This window comes from Aulonocara sp. 'chitande type north' Nkhata Bay, linkage group LG11 (genome assembly GCF_057382095.1).
Source record: "Aulonocara sp. 'chitande type north' Nkhata Bay isolate Kocher_YH1m ecotype deep benthic linkage group LG11, A_spYH_male_GT1.1, whole genome shotgun sequence".
Taxonomy (NCBI): domain Eukaryota; kingdom Metazoa; phylum Chordata; class Actinopteri; order Cichliformes; family Cichlidae; genus Aulonocara; species Aulonocara sp. 'chitande type north' Nkhata Bay.
In genome coordinates, this window is record NC_141354.1 from 12,236,951 (window position 1) to 12,262,228 (window position 25,278).

The following is a 25,278-nucleotide window of genomic DNA, read 5'->3' on the forward strand; positions in this document are numbered from 1 at the left end:
TGCAGGGCCTTGGAGTAGGGGTATGTCACCAGGGTGCAGAGGAGGCTACCCCCCCCCCCCCGTCCCCCCGTCCCCCCCCCCGTCCCCTTCTGGCTGCCTCTGCCTCAATTTTATCCCACAACTTAGACATTCACATTACTCACACTCTCATTACACATACATATAGGATCTTGGGGGTGGGCACGATACACGGAGTCCAAATTACCATCAGGGTGTACACCTCACCCCTGGCGTCGTTGCCCACCTCTCAATTTTGAATACACGTAGACATTGAGGGCTAGCAGGAGGGACCATGCGCTTACCTGCTGCTCTCTGGCAGGTAGCTCCATGCCCTCCTGGGTTTTAATTGCACCTTAGAACACACATGCATCAACACTACAATGAGCGGGTGGAGGGAGGTTTGGAGTCTTCTCTCACCCCCGTTCTCTGCGGCCTGCTGGAGCGGGGGGGCTAGGAGGAGTTGGCCGTCCGACTGCGGTCTGGAGGGTGGGGCCTCCCTGCTGCTGCGGAGTCGGGGCGGTCTGCCTCTCCCCACCGCAGGGAAAAGGGTAACACCACCTGGGTCTGGGTGCAGTTCCCCCCTCCAGGGGCAAGGGTACCTAGACCCGGTTTGTAGAGTACGCTTGGGGAGTGTGATCGTGTGTACAGCGTCTCTTTATGTCTGTCTCCACGTTGGTTGAGTGTGGAGTAAGTGCATATGAGCGCATGAGGGTGGGAATGGATGTTTGTGTCTGTGTGTGCCTGTATGTCTGTGTCTATATGTCAGGTTGGGTATCAGACGCCACCTCTCTGGGGACATCTCAGGCCCTCCAAGGTTTGGAGGCCTATCTCCACCCACCACCACTTCCCCTGCCAGTGGCGGACTCCCTCAGGTGTCGGTGCGTTGGTGGTTCTTTGTGTCTGGGGGTGGGCGTCCGGGTACACACCAGCTCACTCCTTGGCGGCCGCTTATTGGGGCCTGGAGCCTGGGGCTCGCTCGGGCCACTTTGGAGGTGGGGTGCCCCCGGCCTCTCGGCCTGGGGCTCGGTCACTCAGGCACAGCTGGCTGCCGGCGGAGCTCACGGGCGCGTCACTGCAACTCCCCCTGGCTTCTGCTCCGCGGCTGCTGAGTGAGCCCTCATCTGGGACTCTCCTCAGCTCTTTCTGGGACAGTGGCGCGGCTGCCCCTCTGTTGGTCTTCCTTGGTCTCTTGTGTTCTGGGGGCCTCTGGATGTCTGGAGTTTTGATCTCCTCCATACCTGCTTCATACCCTGGAGGACGGGGCTGTGGCCCCCCCACACTCCCTAGCAGATCGTTACATGGAGAAACCTTTGGAATGCAAGCATGCTGATCCACACAGGTATGCACACGGGTGTACACACGGGTATTCACAGACGCGGACTACAGCTTTCTTTGCTGCTGCCTCAAAGCACATTGTGCGCTGTCTATCTTGCGTGCTGCACAATATCGTTTATTATTTAGTATCTACTGATATCTACTGCTAGCTAGTTTATTGTGATGGTGCCATTTTTTTTATTATGTTGCTCTTTGTTGTTTGCTTTCTCTTCTGTTTTTTTTCTCCATACAGGTGACCCAGGTGTTTTGTTTTTTTTGTTTGTTTTTTTTTTCTTCCTTCCCCCCCTTCTCATCGTCTCTTCTCCCCTTTGGTTTTCTTTCTCTCCCTCTCTTTCTTTCATTCTTTCTCCCTGTCCTATCCCCCAGTCATGTCTGTCCCGTTTGTAGCAACTGAAAATAAAATAAATTCATAATTATAATAAAGGTCAATCAAATGGACCAATATGGCAAGGCCATGATGATCCACTTGGTAAAATAAATCCGCTTGGCATCTTTCTTGGCCTTAACACAACAATTCTGATGGCTAAAGATCCAAACGGGACACAAAAAAAGAAAAAAAATTGTGGTTGGTAAAGTTGTATGGAACAATAAGAGGCCACATAGGAAATAAACAAACTATCAAAGTGGTATCACTGAAAAACAGCTGTCCACGTGCTGCTTTGTAGCCACACAGTTGCACCTAATTTTGTTGCTGAGAAACAAGTGTTTGCTTAACCTGATCAGCAATGAAATTTCAACTGCATCACTACAGGGGAGGCAAAGCTGTCTGTTGTGTTTTTGTAGCTTATTGCTCATGGAGCAAGCACAAAAGTCTTTACCTATAGTAAACATTTATGTAGCACAATCAAATGTAATCCTATTGGTTCAGAGGAAATATTTTCCATTAGTGATCATTCGAGGTGACTTTGGTCTATATGAGATTTTCAGGATACTGAAAACATTAAATGTATAGCAGAAATGCCATGGCAGAAAAAAGTAATATTTATGAGGTCTTTGGACAGGATCATCTTTATCATCTTCATGAGAACTTTTATGACCTCAGAAATGAAAATATTTTGAAAGCTCGGGGTTATGAATGTTTTCAGAAATAGCAGAAGCCACTGAAGCTAATTTTTCAAAGGATGTAAAATTGAAAAAAAAAAAACCAATCAACAACATAAAAATGAACATTTCAGTCCTGAAAGCTTCTTTTGGCTGTTCCCTTATTTACAAGAACATTTGATTTGGCAGATTGCCCTTCCTAATAGAGCACACAAGGAATTTCAGTATATATAAAGGTAGATAATGCCCTATCATTTATGTGACTTTGGGGCCAGAGTTGTTTGTCTTACAGCATCATCTGTGGCAAAGTAACTTTGGCTGTAGTTGTAGTTTGAGACAAATATGTCGTGTGATGCCTGGTCCAGCAGCAGAGGTGATCCAGCGTAACACCAACGACTTGCCTTCCATGACATCTATCACAAGATCCATTTGAAGGCAGCTTTACACAACTTTTTATGACCACAATGGCCAGTCTGTGTGTGTCTGTGTGATGTGATATGATTTATTGTTTGACCAGTCTCAGAGTGTCAGCAGTTACTTGACCAAAAGCTATTTAAAAGCAACTGTATTGTATTACTATTACTGTGGTCTTAAGTAGTTCTTTAAATCGTTGTCTCCAGCTCTTCTGAAAAAGGAAAGGTTTAAAGGCAGCAGAAGTAATCTGGAAGGCATGCATTGCAATGATAAACTCATCACAGATGGACAGATAAAGCCAACAAGTGACTGTGACTGTTAGCGAAAGGTCAAGAGAAATTTCCCTTACCAGGCCTTGACAAATAAATCTTAGCAATTTACAGGCTGTCCTGTGGCTAATAAATGCTCGTGTAGCTTGGCAGGATACTTCTAAAGCCAGAGCAGCACAAACTGAACAGGAGTTCTGCCTAGACATTACAAAAGCCCTGCTCCTCATAACTCTCATTCCTTTTCGAAACGAGTTATGAAACACTGCTAGGGGCTGAGAGATTCATCCCTGTGTAACCTTGAAAAGCTGAAGAGTGTGCGTTTGACATTGTAGCCTGTATTTGTTCTAGTTTGTAACCGCATGAGCAGCTGCAGGCCTTTTTTCTTTTTTTACATTTCTCTAAAATATTTGAAAATATAACATAGGAAACTGCACTGATCCAAATGCCAGGAACTAAATACTTAACAGGATTTTAAGATGCTTGAACCTCTGAACAGTATGTGTTTTATGCTTTTATGTATTGTATTTAGTTAAAGTTCAAAGCAGGTATTTCTTAGACAACAGCCTTAGACAATGTTTTCTAGATTTAATATAACAAAATCTTCAACCTGACTACAAACCTCTGGCTCATTTTTAATCATACTGGTAACACACAAACACTTTTTGCTCATTTTCTGGTTTATTTTCTGAACTTAATCAAGATTATGTTCTGACTTAAAATATTGTAGCTAAGCTTAAATGCAGGCAGCATGGCGTGGAGGTGTAGACATTAGTCTAAGAAATATGCTTTCTCTTAGAATTTTAGGACAAATGTGTAGTTACTGCTAGTAGTTAGCTTACTTTGATTAGATGTGGATCTGACATCTTCACAGTGATGGTGAGGTTTCAAACTAAGAAAAGAACTTCATGTATTCTCATCTGTCTAGAAATACAACATATTTTGATTCTGGCTAGCACGTCCTTTTTTTTTTGCTCCTACTTGTACTAAGCTAACTATCCTGATGTTGTGTCTGTCACCAAGAGTTTGCCAAAACTATGAAGCCGAGTATTATGAAACTTATTGGAGGAAGAACCTATAAAATGTTGGTGTGAATACCAATCACCTCTTGTACTCTTACTCTTACTCTTAGAGTATCTTCGTTCCTTTCGTATTGTCACAATGTGTGCAATATTTATGTTTAACTTTAATGTTACTTGTTTTAAAAACGAAAGGTTTCATAACTGTAACAAATAACTCTTTCGCAGCTTATTTGAGTGCAGCTGTGGATTAATTTAATCCATATTAACTTTGACATGGTTGCCCATTGCAACTAGTGCAAAAACAGGCTGCACTGATGAGCTGGGTCATGCTCATCGGTGCAGCCTGACTCAGTCTGACTAGGACGTATTGACTGTTTGCTGTTTATAAATTAGACTGCAAACCTCTCTGTGGATAATTGCAGTGACTCTGAGCTGGACCTCCAGCCAGGTGACCAGTGCAATCACCTTCTTGTGCCCTGGAAGTTGGAGGTATTGCACATTTGACCTCTTGCTGACCAGCTGATCACAGCAACTACTTGCAGTCAGTCACCAAATGTAAAAAAACAACAAAACAAAATCCCTGTTAATCTCATTGACAGAAGCATAGCAAAGCATATACTGTGCCTTTCTGTGTGGAGTTTCCCTGGTCTTCGTCAGAACCCCATCAAGGATCTACTGCACCTTTCATTGTGTCAGCTGGAATATATTCTAGCCCACCCACAACCATAAGTTGTATAAGTGGTTAAGAAAAAAGATGAATAGGTGGAAAGCTGATTGGTGTATTAGTATGTATACCTAGAAGTATAGGGTCTTCTGTTTAAAGGTCCTTGTAAACATCCTTCAGTTGCAATGCCTGGCTTTTCTTAAGGGAACATGTCATAGTCACAAGTGATGGGAGTGGAAAGAGTTTGATGGGCACAGATCCAGAGCGCTACTGATGTCAGCCAAAGCAAGCAGTCAAACACTTTATACGCAAGAAACACTCAGCTGTGCCCTTCTGTAAATTCACAAAACATGCTTGCATGGGTCTTTTTTCTTGTAAGACAAGTATGGAAACAAATTCTCTAGAAGTACTCCGAAATCTCCTTCAACTGCTTCCAAGAGCTGCACACTCTTGAACACACTCTGAAAAAACACACACACTCGAATATACACAGATGATTGAATTCTCCTTGACAGTAAAGAACAGCAAGACTCCCATTTCCCCTGCTGCCAAAAATGTGTCAGTCATTTCCTCCAGACGTCCTTTATTATGTGCAAGAGGCCATACAAGAGCTGAATCAAATAATAGCACTGCAACAAGGCCACCCACTGTCTGAGCGGAGATGGAGGCTAACTGATTACTAGTGGGTGGATTGATTTGCCATCATTTATTTTGTTTAATTTCTCTTTGGTAAACGCCAGTCCATTTCCTGTGGCTTTTACCACAGCCTGTTCTACTGGGTATCGGCAGGGCTTCTTTAGTAGTTGATGTTTAAGCTTACGACAGAAGTCAATGCGGTTTATTGACTAAGGATTGCTATTGATTTAGTCGCATGAGGCACTGATTATGTAGTGACTTAGCCAAGTTAGTCTCTCATCAGTTTCATTCTGATATTAAAGCTTTTCAGCAGATTTTAGGAAGTTATTAATACTGTGAGTTCATTATGTTTGGGGAAGTAGATGTTTGATTTGGGACATAGCACTGGGAGTGTCTTTTGCTTTTTGTTTTCCTCAATTTGGCAGACTAGCAGCTGTTATTTTTTGCTTGTGCTGTGTCTCTGTTGCTTGTGCCCACTGAAGGAGAAAACACAGGTTTATTGCATTTTTAGAGTGCCTGCAGATATGAAATAGCACATCCAGTAATCATTCCTCTTCCTGTGGTGCAAGCTTTAGCATGCTGGGCAAACAACTTCAGTTTACATGGATAAGGTAGCCAGGATTTGTATTTGTTTTTTATAAATTGGGCAGTTTTGAAAGCACTTCAGCTATTTCATTTTTTTCCTAGCCTAGCTTGTCATACTGGGAGGGCTCTGTTTTTTTTCTTACTTTACAAATTAGATTAGAGTTTTAATGTACTTAGCTAATCAAATACATTTTCTTTAAGGTAAACAGGTATGAAAGAGCAAATTTTGCTAATGGGGACCTACACTCAGGGTACGTGAAAGTCTTTACCCTAGCACAGGGCTCAGCAACCTTTAACACCCAAAGAGCCATTTGGACCTGGTTTCCACGCAAAAGAAAACTCTGGGAGCCGCAAATACTTTTTGACATCTAAAATGAAGATAACACTGTATACGTTGTTTTTTACCTTTATGCTTTGTGTGAACAACTAAGGTGTGTTGCTTATGAAATCCATGAAGTCCTACAGAGAAAATTACATTTTATTTATGTAATTAACACATTTTGAACTCTTAAAGAAATATAACAAAAGGAACTAAAATGATCCATGTAGCAAACAAAAACTGCTGTGAGCCGCCACCCTTATATCGCCTTTGGGCTTTTTGGAGCCTTGACCTGGCTTTTAAAAATAATTGGAAAAAAGCACTATGCTGCTAAAAAGAAAAAAATATTTACAAAATTCTGCCTAAATATGTATTTTACCTGGTTAATGTGTGTGGCGGGGCGTGGCCTGCAGCGCTGCTGCAGGTGAGGCGGACGTACCTGAGCGCACCCGCAATCACGCCTCGCCGCCTTAACGTCTGTGCCATCTATGCTGTTGTGTTGGTGTGTGTCGGGCTGTGAGCTGAAAAGCTACAGCCGGCTGTATGCGTACAGCAACTGTGTGTGAAAAGTGGTAGATGCTGAAAAGCATGTTCATGGAAACATCGTCGGGTCTGCCGTGATATGTTTACAATGGGACTTCTGCTCCTGAACCTCTGCGCACAGCGTCTGCAAATCGGGGCTATACGGAGTCACTTTCATCTTTACGCAGGACTGTAAGCTGTCATCTGTGAGGCGTGAGCGGTGTTTGTTTTTAACATAGTTCACGGTGGAGAATAGCTGCTGACATAATGTGGATCCGAAGTGCCATAATTGGCCTACTTGGGGTTGAAAGTCTCGATATATGCATGGCGTTTCGGCGGGTATACCGGCTTCCGCGAGTGTGACGCTTATTTTGAGTGATGAAAAAAATTATAGAATATATATTTTTTTGTATTTCAATATCACAATAATCTTCCAATTTAGAACTACAAGTTAAAAAAGAACTAATATAAATAAAATACACTTCAGCTAAATACTTCTAATTTATTTTCACAAACCAATAATGTCACGAATCGCCGTGCGGCAGGCAGGAGTAGGACCCAAAATGCAGGACTCACAGGCACGAGGGAATGAACTCAAAACTCAGCTTTATTTGCTGGCAGAACAAATATACAAACTAAACTAAACTGGGAAACCACAAACTAAGAACTCACAGAGAGACACAGGGAGATCCACACACGGCATGAGGGACGACGTCACGCTGAACAGAGGGAGACGCAGACAGAAATACACAGAGGGTTAACGAGGAAAGTGGGAACACACGGGGAACACAGGTGACACTGATAATCATAACGAGACAGGGCGGGGTGAACTGAACATGACATGTACGGGCGTGAGAGTCACAAAGTAAACAGGAAGTGCACAGAGGTTCAGACAGGAGGAGAGAGAGAGCACGGGGAAAACACAGACATAACGGGCTGGGAAAACATGAAACAACCACAAAGGGAGACGAGGGCTCATAAATACATAGAGGGCACACAGGGGGAAGAGAGAGCACGGGGAGAACTTAGACATAATGGGCAGGGGAAACATGGAATAAAACATAAGGAGAGACGAGGGCTCACAGATACACAGAGGGGCACACAGGGGGTAAAAGCCATGAAGGGAAAACACTTAGGGAACAACACAACAGGGCAACTCAGAAAACATGGCCTAAGCAAGGAACAAAATACAAACATACAAGAAAACTAAGAACACTGGGCCAACATGGCCCAGGACCATGACAGTACCCCCCCCTCAAGGGCTGGCTCCAGACAGCCCAAACACAGAAAAACAAAACCAAACAGAAAACAACCCAGTGCGGGCGGCGGGGGCCCAGGACGGAGGGCTCGGAACAGAAAACAAAAGAAGAGCACAGCAAACACCGGAGCCCAAGAAAACAACCCAAACACAGAGCAGTTCAGGGGGCCGACCATGCGGAAGGCAACGGCGGAGACGCGGAAACAGTTCAGGAGGCCGGCCGTGCGCAGGGCAACGGTGGCGACGTGGAAACAGTTCAGGAGGCCGGCCGTGCGCAAGGCAACGGCGGCGGCGAAGGAGACAACGGAGCAGTTCAGGAGGCCGGCCGTGCGCAAGGCAACGGCGGCGGCGAAGGAGACAACGGAGCAGTTCAGGAGGCCGACCGCGCGGAAGGCGGAGGCGGCGGCGAAGGAGCAGTTCAGGGGGCCGACCGCGCGGAAGGCAGCGGCGGCCCTCCAGTCCCAGGCGTGCTGGCCATGGCCTGGTGGGCACAGGACCAGACGAGGCAGGACCAGACGAGGCAGGACCAGACGAGGACGAAGACTCGGAGGCAGGACCAGACGAGGACGAAGACTCGGAGGCCGGACCAGACGAGGACGAAGACTCGGAGGCCGGACCAGGCGGAGCTGCAGAGGCTGAGGCCGGACCAGGCGGAGCTGCAGAGGCTGAGGCCGGACCAGGCGGAGCTGCAGAGGCTGAGGCTAGACCAGGCGGAGCTGCAGAGGCTGAGGCTGGACCAGGCGGAGCAGAAGCAGAAGCCAAAGCTAGACCAGAAGCAGAGGCTGAGACTGGACCAGGCGTAGCAGAAGCACAGGCAGAGGCTGGCCCAGGCGTAGCAGAAGCACAGGCAGAGGCTGGCCCAGGCGATGACGAAGACTCGGATGCAGCTGGACCAGGCGACGACGAGGCGGTCGCAGATGGCGGCTGGACAGGCTCCTCGGGCCCTCCAGCTGATGCGGCGTGAGGCTGAACGGGCCCCTCGGACCCTCCAGCGGAGACAGGAGGCTGAACGGGCCCCTCGGACCCTCCAGCGGAGACAGGAGGCTGAACGGGCCCCTCGGACCCTCCAGCGGAGACAAGGAGGTGCTGGCCGGGCTCACTGGAACCCCCAGCGGACGAGGTAGATGGCGGCGTGGGAGCCGCGGAGTCCTGGATGAGCTCATCCGAGCTTCCAGCAGGAGCTGATGTAGAGCCAGAGAGGTTTGGGACCCCTGGCTGAATGTTAAGCCGAACAGAAGACCGTATTGCTATCGGGGACTGGGCCAATGGTTCAGGTGCGAGGTGAGCTACTGGAGATGCGGATGAGAGTGGGAGCTGAGCTACTGATGGTGGTGAAGTAGATAACTGCACGGGAGACTGAACTGAGGGCGTCTGCACTGGCACAGGGGACTGAACTGATGTCTGTTGTAACGGAGGTGGTGAGAGTGGAGTAGGCAGTGGAGTTGATGACTTCACAGGAGAATGAACCAGAGGTGAGTGCACAGGAGACTGAGCTAGAGGTGGTAGTGATAGTTGAGGGGAAAGTGGAGCTGGTGATTGAGTGGATGACTGTGCTAAGGGATGCTGCACTGGGGACACTGGAGACTGCACTGGGGACACTGGAGACTGCACTGGGGAAAGCAGAGCTGCAGGAGACTGCGCTAGAGACTGCAGTGATGGTTGTAGTGGAGGTGCAACGGGTGGAGGAGTGGCTGAAGTGGCTGTGGGTCGGGCGGCTAGTGGCTCAGCTACAGAGTATAGTAACGGCAGGGCTATGGGTTGAATGTCTGACTGAGTAGCAGCCTGAATGGCTGGGTGTAGTGATGGTTGGGGTGGAAGGGAAACAGGTGGTAGTGTGGATGACGGAACTAAGGGCGACTGAGTGGAAGACCGAACTGATGACTGAAGCGATGGTAGAGGTGAAAATGGAGCGTGTGGTGGAGTTAATGGCTGAGCTAGCGGGGACACAGGAGACTGAACTGAGGGGGACACTGGAGACTGAACTGAGGGGGACACTGGAAACTGAACTGAGGGGGACACTGGAAACTGAACTGAGGGGGACACTGGAAACTGAACTGAGGGGGACACGGGAAACTGAACTGAGGGTGGCTGCGAGGGAGCTAACTGAGCTGTGAAGGGCTGCGAGGGAGCTAACTGAGCTGTGAAGGGCTGCGAGGGAGCTAACTGAGCTGTGAAGGGCTGCGAGGGAGCTGACTGAGCTGTGAAGGGCTGCGAGGGAGCTAACTGAGCTGTGAAGGGCTGCGAGGGAGCTAACTGAGCTGTGAAGGGCTGCGAGGGAGCTGACTGAGCTGTGAAGGGCTGCGAGGGAGCTGACTGAGCTGTGAAGGGCTGCGAGGGAGCTGACTGAGCTGTGAAGGGCTGCGAGGGAGCCGACTGAGCTTCTGGTAGCTGCACAGGCGATAAGCAGCTCGCATTGACATCCGCCACACAAAACACAGCCCCTGAATGAACAGTCATAATGTCTGGAAAAGACACAGAGTCCTCACTCACCACAGCAGGTGAATTAGAAGGCCGAATGTCCGGCTGTGGGGTGGCGCGTCGGCGGCGTGAATGCCGTTTTCTTCGGGAAGCCGGAGGTGCGGTGATGGAGGAAACCGGCAACGACGGAGAGATCACGGCCGGCTCCTCATCCTCCGACCACATTGCTGCGAGAAAAGCAGCGGGTGAGTGACAGTCAGAGTGGAGGGTGGATGGAGAGGAGTCCAGTGGCAGCAGCGTGGAAACGTTTCCTGATTGTGGCGGTCGCTGTTGCGGTATGACGAGCTCGCGAACTTGTACTGTCTCCTTGGCTTTCTGTAGATTGGACAGTAGGCCCGAAAATCCTGAGAGCTCGTGAAGATGGGGATTCCCCTTGAGAATTGCCTCGATGGCGTTTATCCCAATGGACATTGCTTTAATGTCCGAGGCGTGGGAAACTCGCTCCCACAGGCTGAAGATGCGGGCCAAATCGCTTTCCCGGGAGGAGCCTGCTGGGTCCATGTCGGGTGACGTCGTACTGTCACGAATCGCCGTGCGGCAGGCAGGAGTAGGACCCAAAATGCAGGACTCACAGGCACGAGGGAATGAACTCAAAACTCAGCTTTATTTGCTGGCAAATAAAGGGGAAGTAGATGTTTGATTTGGGACATAGCACTGGGAGTGTCTTTTGCTTTTTGTTTTCCTCAATTTGGCAGACTAGCAGCTGTTATTTTTTGCTTGTGCTGTGTCTCTGTTGCTTGTGCCCACTGAAGGAGAAAACACAGGTTTATTGCATTTTTAGAGTGCCTGCAGATATGAAATAGCACATCCAGTAATCATTCCTCTTCCTGTGGTGCAAGCTTTAGCATGCTGGGCAAACAACTTCAGTTTACATGGATAAGGTAGCCAGGATTTGTATTTGTTTTTTATAAATTGGGCAGTTTTGAAAGCACTTCAGCTATTTCATTTTTTTCCTAGCCTAGCTTGTCATACTGGGAGGGCTCTGTTTTTTTTCTTACTTTACAAATTAGATTAGAGTTTTAATGTACTTAGCTAATCAAATACATTTTCTTTAAGGTAAACAGGTATGAAAGAGCAAATTTTGCTAATGGGGACCTACACTCAGGGTACGTGAAAGTCTTTACCCTAGCACAGGGCTCAGCAACCTTTAACACCCAAAGAGCCATTTGGACCTGGTTTCCACGCAAAAGAAAACTCTGGGAGCCGCAAATACTTTTTGACATCTAAAATGAAGATAACACTGTATACGTTGTTTTTTACCTTTATGCTTTGTGTGAACAACTAAGGTGTGTTGCTTATGAAATCCATGAAGTGCTACAGAGAAAATTACATTTTATTTATGTAATTAACACATTTTGAACTCTTAAAGAAATATAACAAAAGGAACTAAAATGATCCATGTAGCAAACAAAAACTGCTGTGAGCCGCCACCCTTATATCGCCTTTGGGCTTTTTGGAGCCTTGACCTGGCTTTTAAAAATAATTGGAAAAAAGCACTATGCTGCTAAAAAGAAAAAAATATTTACAAAATTCTGCCTAAATATGTATTTTACCTGGTTAATGTGTGTGGCGGGGCGTGGCCTGCAGCGCTGCTGCAGGTGAGGCGGACGTACCTGAGCGCACCCGCAATCACGCCTCGCCGCCTTAACGTCTGTGCCATCTATGCTGTTGTGTTGGTGTGTGTCGGGCTGTGAGCTGAAAAGCTACAGCCGGCTGTATGCGTACAGCAACTGTGTGTGAAAAGTGGTAGATGCTGAAAAGCATGTTCATGGAAACATCGTCGGGTCTGCCGTGACATGTTTACAATGGGACTTCTGCTCCTGAACCTCTGCGCACAGCGTCTGCAAATCGGGGCTATACGGAGTCACTTTCATCTTTACGCAGGACTGTAAGCTGTCATCTGTGAGGCGTGAGCGGTGTTTGTTTTTAACATAGTTCACGGTGGAGAATAGCTGCTGACATAATGTGGATCCGAAGTGCCATAATTGGCCTACTTGGGGTTGAAAGTCTCGATATATGCATGGCGTTTCGGCGGGTATACCGGCTTCCGCGAGTGTGACGCTTATTTTGAGTGATGAAAAAAATTATAGAATATATATTTTTTTGTATTTCAATATCACAATAATCTTCCAATTTAGAACTACAAGTTAAAAAAGAACTAATATAAATAAAATACACTTCAGCTAAATACTTCAAATTTATTTTCACAAACCAATAAGGACTAAAGAGCTGCATGTGGCTCCGGAGCCGCAGGTTGCCGACCCCTGCCCTAGAAGGAGTTTTTCAGAAGACCGTATAAAAGATGGACGTAGTTACCACAATTTCACCCATTGGTTTTAGGAGCTTCGGTGTTTTAGTTGCTGTCAAGTCAGTTTTTTGGAGCCGGAAATATCTGGACAAGAGGGTGGAGTGCAAAGTTATCCGCTAACGCTAGCTAGCTTAGTTAGCAGCTACATCCACAAACTGTAAAGGTGCCACGGACACACATGTCTGCTGGCTGGGGCTAAGAAACAAAATAAAATATTAAAATTTCCCTCACAAACTTCTTGGATGACCATCTTTACAGTAATTGCTATATATAGGTTTGCATGTATACATACTTCATCTCCTCCTTAAAGGGTTGGACAATCTAAATGAAACTTTGCATGAACATATCACACATTTAACTATTATTGGTTAAATAATACGATTTTACAAAAGATTTATTAGAAATCCCAATTCCCATGATATGCGTTAATCCAGATCATAAAAGGTATAAAAAAAACTTTCGATAGGGACCAAAACTGTTTGGGTTTTTTTGGGTTTTTTGTACCAGCGTCTAAAATATGCTTTTTCATCTTTTTTTATGCTGTGAAGCTTAACATGGGAGTGGGTGGGGATTGACTCTCCTTTGAAGCCAGCCTTTTGTGGCCCCTGCAGTCTGTTAGCGTTTCCTGCAATGGCCTCATTTTATTTTAGCTCCGGAAATTGTTCCTTAATAAACAATAACAACTATTTTCTAACATGACTGTTTTTGACTGCCCCCTGGTGATTAAAAAAGAAGAAGTTTACTCACAGTCACAGTAATTTTAGTAGTTTTTGGTGACTTAAAATTCCAGATTTATGTTTCTTTGTTCTGCTAAAATTACACAACTTGTAAAATACTTTCCCATCTATTTCAGAAGAATATCCCTTTGTACTCCAGCTACAGTGTGTTGCTGGAGCGTTACGCTCACAGAAAAACCCTTGTTTTCATACAGCTGCTACATGTGCAATTAGTACAAAGCTAGTTTGTTTAGGATTTAGAGCAAGAGCTGTTTTATCCTCTTATGTATTTGTGGATGCTCTGAGTGAGCACTGGCTAAACTTGGGAATTACTACAGGGATCTGGGGGTGGTGCTGGGATTCTGTGTCACTACATGGGCATGCACACGCATATACATGTTAAACGTTCACTTGCTTCTACTCCTGCTCTCTTGTCTGTATCATCTGTACAAACTACTTCCTAATGTCAATCTTTTGGAGCAGGCTGATTGATAGATACTCTACTCTGTGTCACGATTCGCTGGTTTGTGACCAAAGTCTTTGTGGCAGATTCTTCACCCAGTCTTGGGCAAAAGAGAAGGTGGAGGAAGAAAAGGAGGGGCCAAGGGAGGGGTTTTGCACGAACAGATGCCGGCACACACAGGATGTTTGTGCGTGTGTGTAAATGAGTGTGTGTGCATGCACATGGTGTGTCACAGGAACCAAAACAGAGGAGAGTCCCGGTCAGCAGACCTGCAGTAGCAAGAGGAAAGTGATCAAAGTAAGCCAGAAAAGACTCTGTACTACTCAGACGTCAGTCACAGGAATTTAGTCAGAGACACCATTGGTCCTGTCGTCATTTGAGGGGAAGGAGTCCAAGCTCTTGAATCAGCATCAGCATTGCCAGTATCTGTTATCATCACCATTCAAAAGGAGGCCTAACAGTGACAATGAGCAACCCTAGGTCTATCCAGAATGAGATTACGTCTCTAAAAGGTATTTAACATTCAGTTTTTGATTTACAGAAAAAGTGCCTATCGACAGGCTAACATACCAGGCAGCAAAGAATGAGGGTCACATTTGATTGTATCAGTCTATCTATAGGAAGGGAGGGGTGTCATTGTTTGAAAAGCAGTGGAAGCTCAGGCATGTTTAACTAGCCGCTCACAATTGTATTTTAAACTGAGAGATACCATTTTACCGTTATAATAATCTTACCTGTGTTCGGCTGTTTTAATATCTGCCTGTCTGTGCTCCAAAATGTGTGCCATTGTTTCACCGTCTGTTAAATAGATAAATACTGAAGGAGTAAAGCAGGCTGGTATTTTGATAGACACACTTGGACCTCACATTTGCCATGCAAACCCTCTATGCAAACCTGGAATATCCATTTTCTTGGCTTATCTAAAATTAATGGTGAAACTGTGCTTAATGATTACACAGGCTGGGCTTTATTTTTGTACAGTAGCTCCGTGAAAGAGTGATGGAAAATGTAGCACAGCATTCTTTAACTATCACGCAAACCAGGGAATACGAGGAATGTTGTCCACCTTTTCTTTCGCCATGCTTCTTGCTTGTTTTCAGTGTTTGCTTCCTTCCATCACAGTAAATCTTTCATAGTTGCATCATTTCAGCATGCGACCTGTCAGGTTTTACCTTTCTGAACCAGTTATTCACACGTGCTGCGTGTAGTTTCTGTTGATGAATGACTTAGAGTTAGCGTAAACTATGAATGGCCATATGCTTGGTAAACTGATAGTAACAATGAAGAGGAAGACAGTGACCAGAAAGATAATAGAGAAGAGTTTTGCAACTTCTTAGCTCAGCATGTTAAGTATAACCTGAAAAACAAGTGCATTTCTTATCTGTCTTTAAACAGGGCTTTATATACGTAAATGCTTCATTAGACAGGCTAATAGCAGACAGATAGGTGCAGTAAGTCACCTTCTGTTTATTTGCTTAGAACACAGTCTTTTTTCTTTATAGGCTTGGATGAAAACTAGAGCACAACCACAAGAGAGGCAGTTCAAACAAACATGAGTGCTGCCTGGCCTGATGTGGTGGCAAATAGAAACAGTGTATGAATATTTTTGTATGCAGAACAAATGCAAAATGCAGAATTCTAGCAGTTTGCTTTTCTTCTTTAGAGTTTATGTTTTATGTTTTCATTTGTTTCAAGCTGTTAGGGTTGGAAAAAATGGTAGGGGACTGAGGTGTTCAGCATTGATTTTCTGTTGTAAAAGGAGCACCATGCTGACTAAAAAATATATCTAATTATATCTAATGAAAAACAGGAATGGTTCTAGACATCCCTCTCCTGTTCAAGTTTTTTATAGGAAGTGTCTTTAAGCATGATTTTACCAAATTACCAACAGTATGTATGATCAGAGCTTTACACATTCTTCCCAGCTCTCAGCTCTTTCAGCTTCTCCCATAATAAATCCTTTTGTAATTACAGCTGTGCCACTGTCTGACACTTTGGTTCTTTCTTTAGACGGCCTGTGTGAGCTTTCACACAGTCACACTAATAGGAAACTACTGGATCCCGCTGCAATGCAGAAATTGCTTCCACTTATGTGGACAGAGTACCTCAGTGTGTGACGCTCAATCATCAGACTTTTTTATCTGTGGCATTAAGACACTTGGAACAGTAATGTCACACTGCTGCATAGAAAACAGGCCCGTTCATGCACAGTACGCTACCAGGAGAGATCAGTGCAAATGAGAGCTACAATTCCAAGAAGCTGTCATAGGTTCAGGCAGTGTGATTAATGTGATCTCAACGGTAGGCTTTCTCTCTCTGCGCGTCTGAGTCTCTCCATCTCATCTCTAGATTGATTTCGGCCTTAGTTTGCATTTCCTGAAGGAGTCATGCAGCCATAAATTCCCCCGTTTTACTTCATGACACATAGCCACAGACTATGTGTGCTTATGAGGATGAGAGCCGTAGGGCTGTCTCCTGCTCTGATAAATTCTTTTCAAGTCTTGTCTCTTTTGTTTTGGGTTGTATTGTATTTCTTTTGGGGTCAGATCTTGCAAGAATAGGTAATGAGTTGAATTCCATAAAACCAGAACACTGTGCGTGCAGTTGCACTGCTCTGTCTGGCTTTTCAAGCGGATATGCAGTTCTGTATGAATTGGTAGTAGCGTGACTTTACAGGGTTGCCAGCTGTCAAGTATCAGATTGGGTGGGTGGCATGGTTAACCTCAGCAGGTTATGAAACAGCTAAATGTACTGCCGTTGTTACCAGGAAACATATTGCAATGCTGTTTTAGTTGCTAAAAAACACAAGCAAACGCTTATAGAAGTGTAGTGTATAACAAATATATGCCAGCCATAAAAGGAATGTCTACACAGGAAGCGATTCACTTGTTGCCTTGTAGCCATTTGTATTGGACATTCCAGGGTCTGGTTGCCTAGGTTACCCTCTAATGTATTTACCTCGCTTCATATGCCAGCATACTTCAGACATTCATCTAGAAGCTGAAAGTTTAACTCAGGACACCCAGTTCACATTGCCCACAGTCTCTTCTCCCGTTGCGAGAAGTCACTGACTCTCTGTGGTCTCTGCTCGTTTTCTGTGTTGACGCTTGTTTAATGTGTTTTCCTCTTATACACCTCTAAAGACCGTAAAATTTACATACTAACGATTTTAGACATCATGATAATTAAGGTAGACATGCACGCTCACTCTGTAGTAGTCACTGCTACAAATACTGTCTTTGAATTTAGGCATGAAAACTGAAAAAAAAAAAAACAGAAATATAAGAAGAAAAATTGACCAGACTTACTGAGAGGGACTGTGGACTCATCAAACTTTATTCGAAATATGCTCACAACCACCCAGCATATGCTTTCCTTGGGGATCTGCCAAACCTGGTAGTTGCCACCGATCCACAGTGAGGCCTTTCCCAACCCACAGACTCTGGCCTAGCATGCTGCTACATTATCAATAAATGTTTGTGTTTTTGTTTGAGGTGCTTGCTCATTTTAATCTGTCTAACTTAACCTATTTAACCTATTTAACCTTTTTTCACAAAGTACTGGCTTTCATCTTTATTTATTTGTATTTATTTGGCATTAAATTTGTGTGGAAGCATGAGAGTAGTGAACCCTGCTAATTAGCATAAGCCACAAGACATTGCTAACTCACGTATCATCCTATATGTAGTTATCAGAACTATTTTTGGCCTATATTTACATACATGTTCTTTACACCAACACGAAATATACTCTTTATTTTACAAAAAAGCTCACATAAGCTGTGTGTATTCCATCTAATGCTAGGCTAACAGGGCAGTAGTGTTCATGCTATAAGCTACTGCGATGATACAAACCCCAGTTTCTCCACCATGGCTGTCATATAATAATATATATATAAACTGGGTTCTCCTCTCTTTTCAGTAACACACATATTCATATTTGTCACCTGAAACCTTCTGTTTACCAAAATAGCAACAAATAGCAGCAAATAAAAGAAGACAAACAAGGTGATTGCATATCAGTAATGTAATCAGAGAAGGTAAGTTAGTCGTTATCTGAAAAGTGCTGTTTCAATTAAGAGAACTAAAAATGTTTGATTAAATCTCGACGTTCCCTTTTAAAGTGCAATGACACATATGGTTAGCGATGCCAAAGTGCAAATTAACAACTGTTAAATTGGTATTCATGGCATGTCTGATGGTGACCTCAGTCTATTTTAACCCATCATAATACTTTTAATAAAATCATATCTTAATGCTGCAGTTCACACTGATTGTTTCACCAGCCAATCCGGTCACACATCACATATTTATGAATACAGAAAGCTTTTATGACATTTAGTTGAATACAAATGTTACACAATAATCTCAAGTTGAGCAACAATTTCTTAAATGTCTGCTATGCTCAATCTTTGACAACAAAATACAATAACTGTTTCATTCAAGTATACTTATGCAACATTGGTCTCACTGCTCAAAAAAATCAAAAAGGTGGTCAGCAACCAAGTTTACACTCCAGTCACCTGAGAAAAAGTGAGAATCAGCACAAGGTCCCTGCATCCTGCGACCCCCTGTCCTCCATTGTCTGAAGGAAATACCTTTTGTAATGCAGGAAATGTTCTTAGTATTGCAAATCTGCTTGCATTTCCAACGTGTTTCAAGAAAAAAGAGATTGAAACGGTTTTTATTTCAAGCTTTGTCTACCAGCCGGCTAAAACACCAGAAGAGCCTGCACACAGTCGTTCAGAGATGAAATGTTTACTTTACTTTGTTCTTGTCTGTAGAGACTGACCGAAAATGTTAGGGGTAAGCTTATAGAGGGATTGAACAGATCCCTTCCTTCCCCTTGTTCTATAAGCAGTATGGTCTCTATAGTGTCTGGATGGGCCATGCTCCACACTGTACACACATGAATCGGTTAGAGGAAATTCCATGACCTGCTTGTAGGTATTTTGGGAATTACTTCTCACTCATAACCTTGCATTTATTTCTTTAATTTCCTTTTCTTTTGTCCCTGACCCTTTCTGGACAGATTGCATCCGCATTTCTGAAATGTAGCGTATGCTTACGTACACTGATTTTCCTTCTGTTCCACTCTGCAGTTTCTCTTTTTTGATGAGAAAAAAAACCAGTGGCAAAATATGACATTCAGCACTCTTTGTCATGAGGTAAAATAAACAGAGAAGCAGCGCAAGTGGGTTTCCACATTATAGTGTAATTAATGAGTAGCAAATGTGAGCATTGGGAGGTTCTTCACTTCTTTACCTCAGGCCTCTGAGAGTTAACCTTCTTTGTTCCTCTGGATTTGTCTCCTTTACAAAAAACATTACACAAAGATGTACAACATTTTGTGGGAAATGTAGCTCACAGAGTGACACGACAGAGTGGCAGGTATAAACTGGCTGGTCACTCTGTCACCACTTTGCTGATTGCTGAGAACACTGTTTGCATTCAGGATAGTTTCAGGCCTGTCATGAGTGCGGCGCCACAGCATGGGGTAATGATGAATATATTCCCATTTAACAGCAGAGTGAGAGGTAGTACATCCTCTCAGTATGTTTACCCTGGAGTGTTGCGTTGTAGTGCGTGCATGTCTGATGCATACTCGAGGCTCTGCAGCTGTGTGCTTGTCTGTGTTTTTCTCATGTGGATCATGCCCTTACCGTACTTTTGATAACACTGTAGTGATACTTTCCATCTATTCATCCCTCATCACAGATTCTGGTTTTCGCCTTATGAGATTCACTCTAAGAGATGCTTTTATTATCAGGCAGCTGGGACTGGAGATGACTGGGTGTTACTAGTAAGATTGTTCTCATGGTTAAGATGTTGGATACCAGAGAAATGGGAACACCTTATTGAAGTTAAAAAGGGAAATATCTTGGATCAGCAGTCCCCAACCTTTTTTTACGCCATGGACTGGTTTATGCCTGACAATATTTTCACGGACCGGCCTTTAAGGTGTCGCGGATAAATACAACAAAATAAAACTAGTACCGGTACCAAAAAAAAGAAGATTTATCCATAACACACGTGAAAAGACCCAGGAAAACCGAGTTAATGATAAAAACGATAACAAAATAACGCTGAAAACCGATAAAAACCCTGAAAACTATACATTTCATCCCTGAGCCTCAACTCTCGCAGCCCGGTACCAAACGACTCACGGACCGGTACCGGTCCGAGGCCCGGGGGTTGGGGACCGCTGCCTTAGATTACTGAAATATCATGTCTTAATATTTTTCTTCCTGTTATTGGTGTATGAATGGGGTAGTTTAGATTGAAAAGAACACGTTAGAATGTAAAAGTCACATAAAGTAGACCAGCCAGTCCTGGTTTCTCTGAGGTAAAATCACTATTTTATCTTATCTCATATCTCTTCTTTGCTCTAGAAGAACGTGTTCTCCCTGTTTGGTTCACTCTAGTATAGTCCAACTATTTGTTGACTTGATATACATTTTTTTTTTTTCCTTTGAGATGAAGAAAACATAAAGAGTTCAGTTATAAGTCTGTTATAAAAAGGTCACTATAAAAGTAGATATTGATATCGGCAGCACTGATACATGGGTTAGACTTTATTCTCTATTGATATGTGTTGGCTGTAGATGTGGAAGAGGGTGAGGGTGATTATCTCTATGTGTGTGGCTTGTTCATGATGTGCCTTTTACTATATGATAGCCTCTAGTTGCCCGCACAGCCCTGATACAGGCAAGCAGTTAAGAAAACAGATAGTTCAGTATATGATACTAACGTTCAGCAGTAGTCGATACCTATCTGCGGTGGTCTGATGAAAGGTAACATCTGATAGTAGCTGTTCCACCTGTTGTTATTATCTCCACACCTGATGACATAGCACACCTTCAGAGCCCCTGTAGTTTTCCTGCTTGTGCAGTTTGCACTTTTTGGCAGAACAAGAAAGACCAACAGGATATTATCCAGAGGCGTAACATTTTGGCACACGCGCGTTGGCAGATCAGTGTCGTCTTTGTATTACATCAATCGACCACTATCACAAAGCTGTGGCATAGTGGGCTTTTAAAAATCTGTTAAATGACACCCTTTTTTTTCCTGTAAGTCTATAGCAAGTTTTTCATTATCTGAGTTTCGTTTGTCTCTATCAGTATAGCTAGTGTTTGAACAACACAGGTTCTAGATACTGTTTTAAAATCTGATGTTTGGCGTTCTTGTCTTGTTTTATTAACAGTTGTTATCATAATTGCTGTTGTATTGGATCCAAGTCTCATTTTCTGGGACCATGATGATAGAACTGAAGACCGAGCACAAAGACAGGAAATGAAAATTACAAACGGTTTTCTTCAAGTTTCAGGAAATCGTAGCCACTTTAAAGCGTACTGTTGATATAATGTTTAAACAATTCTTTTTTTCTTGCTTTTATTCTGCTGTGTGGAAATTGATATATTTGCTTGTTCAGTATTACAGTAGCTTAGATGAAATCATTGTAACCCACCTTAGCTGCAATTCTTAAGTCAGGAATGATGTTTCTTTGGCCACAACCATTTGGTCTTTGATCAGAGACAGCTAGCTGCCAAAAAAGGCAGCAAACTGTCTGATAAGTGCTTCGTGTCAGAGGAATGGAATGAGACATCTCTGAAAAGAAGAGATTAAAAACCGTGTAGGATTTCCAGAAATTTGGCAAACAAATGATTCTCATGGACTCAGAACTTAATGATCAGCAACAAGGCCCTTGAACTTGAAGTAAGGACAAGTCTTTACACAGCTCGAGTGTTTTCTCCCATCCACATCCATTCAGTCACCTGTGTTTCATTTCCCTTCAACTGACGATGGCACAGAGAATGACGGCTGAACAACAGCTTCTTAAACTGTATGTATAGTGCAGAAAGGAAATGACTCATCTAGTTACTTGCCAATCTGTGTTTTGTTTGCTTTAATTTCTATGTCAACAAAAGATGTCTGATCAAGAAATGACTCACAGTATCATAGGCCACAGTTCTGACCACAAGCAAATGACTCATCTTTTGGGACCGCATGCTAACTGGCTGCACGATGTCCTCGTGAATTCTCCTAAAATGATAACAAACCTCCTGCAATATTATCAGTCATGGTAACTGATAAACGAAACTTTTTAGCTTCCTGGTGTTAAATATTCTTTCAGACCTCATATTTTGCCTTACACAATAACAAAAATGTCAGCTTATTGGTGACTTAAGACAGACAGAAAATAATGAATACCTAAACCTTACTGTCCCATCCAGTGAAACAGAACTGCTAAACTACAGTTAACTTTAATTATCCTTTAGTTTTGCTCCAATCACAAACTTCAAACACAGTCTGTTCACAATATATAATACTAACAGGGGGTTTTCTCTTTATCTGTGACACCATGCTTTTGCCATGCTGTAAATCAGGAGTGGCTGCTTGCCTCAAATGTTGTGGCTACACATAAATGTCACAATGAAGCTGGTCAGTAAATTCCACTCAAATACAGTTTGCTCCATCGACCGCTGTTGATCTCTTTCGACATCTCCGCACCCCCGAACATTAAGAACAAGCCAAAACAATGCAGATACAAAGACAGACTGATTTATTATCACCCCCTTCTCCCCATTGTGATGGGCGAATTCAGCAGCCAAGGCCTAAATTTGTTTACAATCTTTCAGTCTGCTTCGCACAGGAGGGTAATTTGATGAGAACCTAACTGTGTAGGCGATGATTTCTGTGTGGTCCGAACCATGTGGTCTGTTTTAGAAGATATGACAGGACATTTTTTTTAAATCTGTTTACTTGTAACCGTTCCATCCTTTTCTCCCATTTTTCCTTTTTTAAAATACCATATGGGAGTTATCAAATTCCTGAACTGTTTTCTGTGCGGCATCTTCCAGCTGTCGACCCAGCCCTGAATTCAGAAACACAAGCAGTATTTGTTATGGGTGTGCTTTATGCTGTTTGCAAAGCCTCCACGCTCCTATTGTCGCTTCTGTCATCTGGGACATCTGCACTGTTTGAAGCAGGCGCTCTGTGGAATCATTTCACACTCATGTCCACAATGTTTTACAGCAATTTGCACACAATTCAAGACATTCCTGTCGTATAGTTAACCCTGCTCCCCTGTAAGGAAATGCATCATGGGTAGTTTCCCTTCTCTGTTGTTGAGCTATTTTTAGTTATGGCTTTCTAGCGCTATGGGGAAAGACCTTATAGTATACTTAATGAGAGCAACAGCTGTGAAATGACTTAGTGTCTCCCTCATGGTAAACAAACAGAAGCCAGGGGACAGAACCAGCCCTCTCTGCTCTATTTACTTTCTTATCTGAATTAGGCTTAAATATTTCCTTTTTGACAAAGGTTATATTTAGGGATGGATTACACGACCCTGAATCCTCCCTTTAGCTATGCTGCAATATACCTAGGCTGTTAAGGGCTTTCCATGATGATTCACCTCTTTTCTTAGTGTATTTATAGCACCACTCTACATTTAACCATTAGTATTAATCTCTCTTCTAATATCATAAAAGTACTGTTCATTATCTTCATACTGAAAATAACAGTAATTTAAAAAAAAAATCCAACAACTTGCAGCCAAAGTTCCTTGTTTTCTCTCCTTTTCTCCTCCCACGCCTTCCGGATACTTTTAGCTTGGGTTAATGTGTGTGAGTGTGTGCTGTAATTCAGGAAAAAGTGTTAATGATTAACCCTATGGCTTCCAATGCCTGCTTCACACGCAAGCTTTAAATGCAGCTATGGCTAGCATTGACACTGCACTGCAGGATCGAATTCATCATGCATGTTGGCTAACGCTGTCACTTGCGTGGTTACATTTTAGAAGACCCAGTTAAATGGCCCACTTGCATACATATGCTATATATAAATTTGACTCCCTTTCGCCTCGTGGACATCAAACACTCGCCACCTTTATCTTCACAGTGTTTTACACAGTGCACATGCAATATAGTCATTTCTCTTTGATTTCCCTGTTGTGTGTTCAGTGTCTTTTCGATTAGAAAAACCTGCTGCTGTTGAAGTCCAGCATTTTTGTGTCTCCAAATCAGCAGATTAATAGTCTTTTCACACCCTATCCCAATGCGGGCTTTTCATCCCACTCAAAGCTGCATGAAATGATTATATTTAAACCTTATGCATACTCTAATGTGAGATTAATTATTGAGTTAAACATTTATTTTGTCAGTCCAGCGGGAACATGGAGCAGTGCTGCCTGATTTAATTGAATTTAACTTGTGTTCTATTGTTTTCTTTCATCTTTATGCCCTTGTTTGCTTTTGTTGCTGCCCTGAAATTTTAGCTCTTTGTCAAACACTTCAGCTCCATACACACTCACGTATGAGTATGCACACACATACACACATACACAGAGGTATTATTATGGAGGGCGGCTCTGACCTGTGAGGAGGAGGAGGAGACTGGCGGGGGGGACTTCTGTTGATCTACGCAGCGTGACGTGTTTGACAGAGAACATAGGCTGCAAGAGAAAGTCAAAAATCTGGAGTGAAAGCGGAAAGGAGAGAAGAAGATAGCTGTAGGGAAAAGCCGCCGTTAGTAAGCCGTGAGGTTCCAAAGTTCTTCTTGAACGCGTCTGAATCATGGAGTCCTTCTACTCGAGTAAAGGTACGCAAACGCAGTGAACAAACATGCAGCTGAAAGGAGAGAAAGGAGACAGGCAACAAAGCTAAGAGGTAACGTGATACAGGTGCAGGGCTGGCAAAAAGAGGATTTCAGTGGGTGGGACTGCACATGGGCAAAACTACAACAGTAGAAAATGTGTAACAGGTGTCTGTCTGCAAACATGTGAGAATGTATGGATCAAAGAGTGCAAAAACAAAAATATATAGTAATCAAGACTGTTAATCAATCTTCCATCTCCATATTTGCCAGTATTGGCTGTGTTGTGGGACTTTCATGTGCAAAAAGCTAAGGTGCGACAAGAATTACTCATAGAACAGACAAGGCAACAAGTATGCCACTGATTCAGTCAGAAATGCTTTTGAAAGCCTGAATTGGAGCAGTTAGGGTGGTGGTGGGTTGCAAAGTGGTCTGAAAAGGCTGCAGAAACTCTGTGCAAGCTGAGTTGTAATAGCATAGCCCATATGAGGTGTGCCAATAGGATGAACAGGTTGGGATCAGCTGAGCACACCTGGTTGAATGAGGTGTTGAGATCAACTGATCTGACACGATTGCTAACGGAGCTTGGCTCCTTGGCCTGCCAGAACCAATGCTATCCTCAATTCATTTTCAATGGTTTATAGCATGCTGTTTCT

The 25,278-nt window shown here is 43.7% G+C and overlaps 2 protein-coding genes across 3 annotated transcripts in view; one reads left to right on the forward strand and one right to left on the reverse strand.

Moving 5' to 3' along the window:
- The window catches only part of LOC147318585 (plectin-like), a 130,338-nt gene that overhangs the window by 29,229 nt on the left and 75,831 nt on the right, over nucleotides 1-25,278 (forward strand). The window lies entirely within an intron of this gene.
- On the reverse strand, nucleotides 8,060-11,041 carry LOC147318586 (uncharacterized). Its single transcript, XM_086310120.1, has 2 exons — nucleotides 10,553-11,041; nucleotides 8,060-9,943 (listed from the first exon to the last, which is right to left on the reverse strand). Exons 1-2 carry the CDS (start codon nucleotides 11,039-11,041, stop codon nucleotides 8,060-8,062), a joined length of 2,373 nt encoding a protein of 790 aa, XP_086166246.1.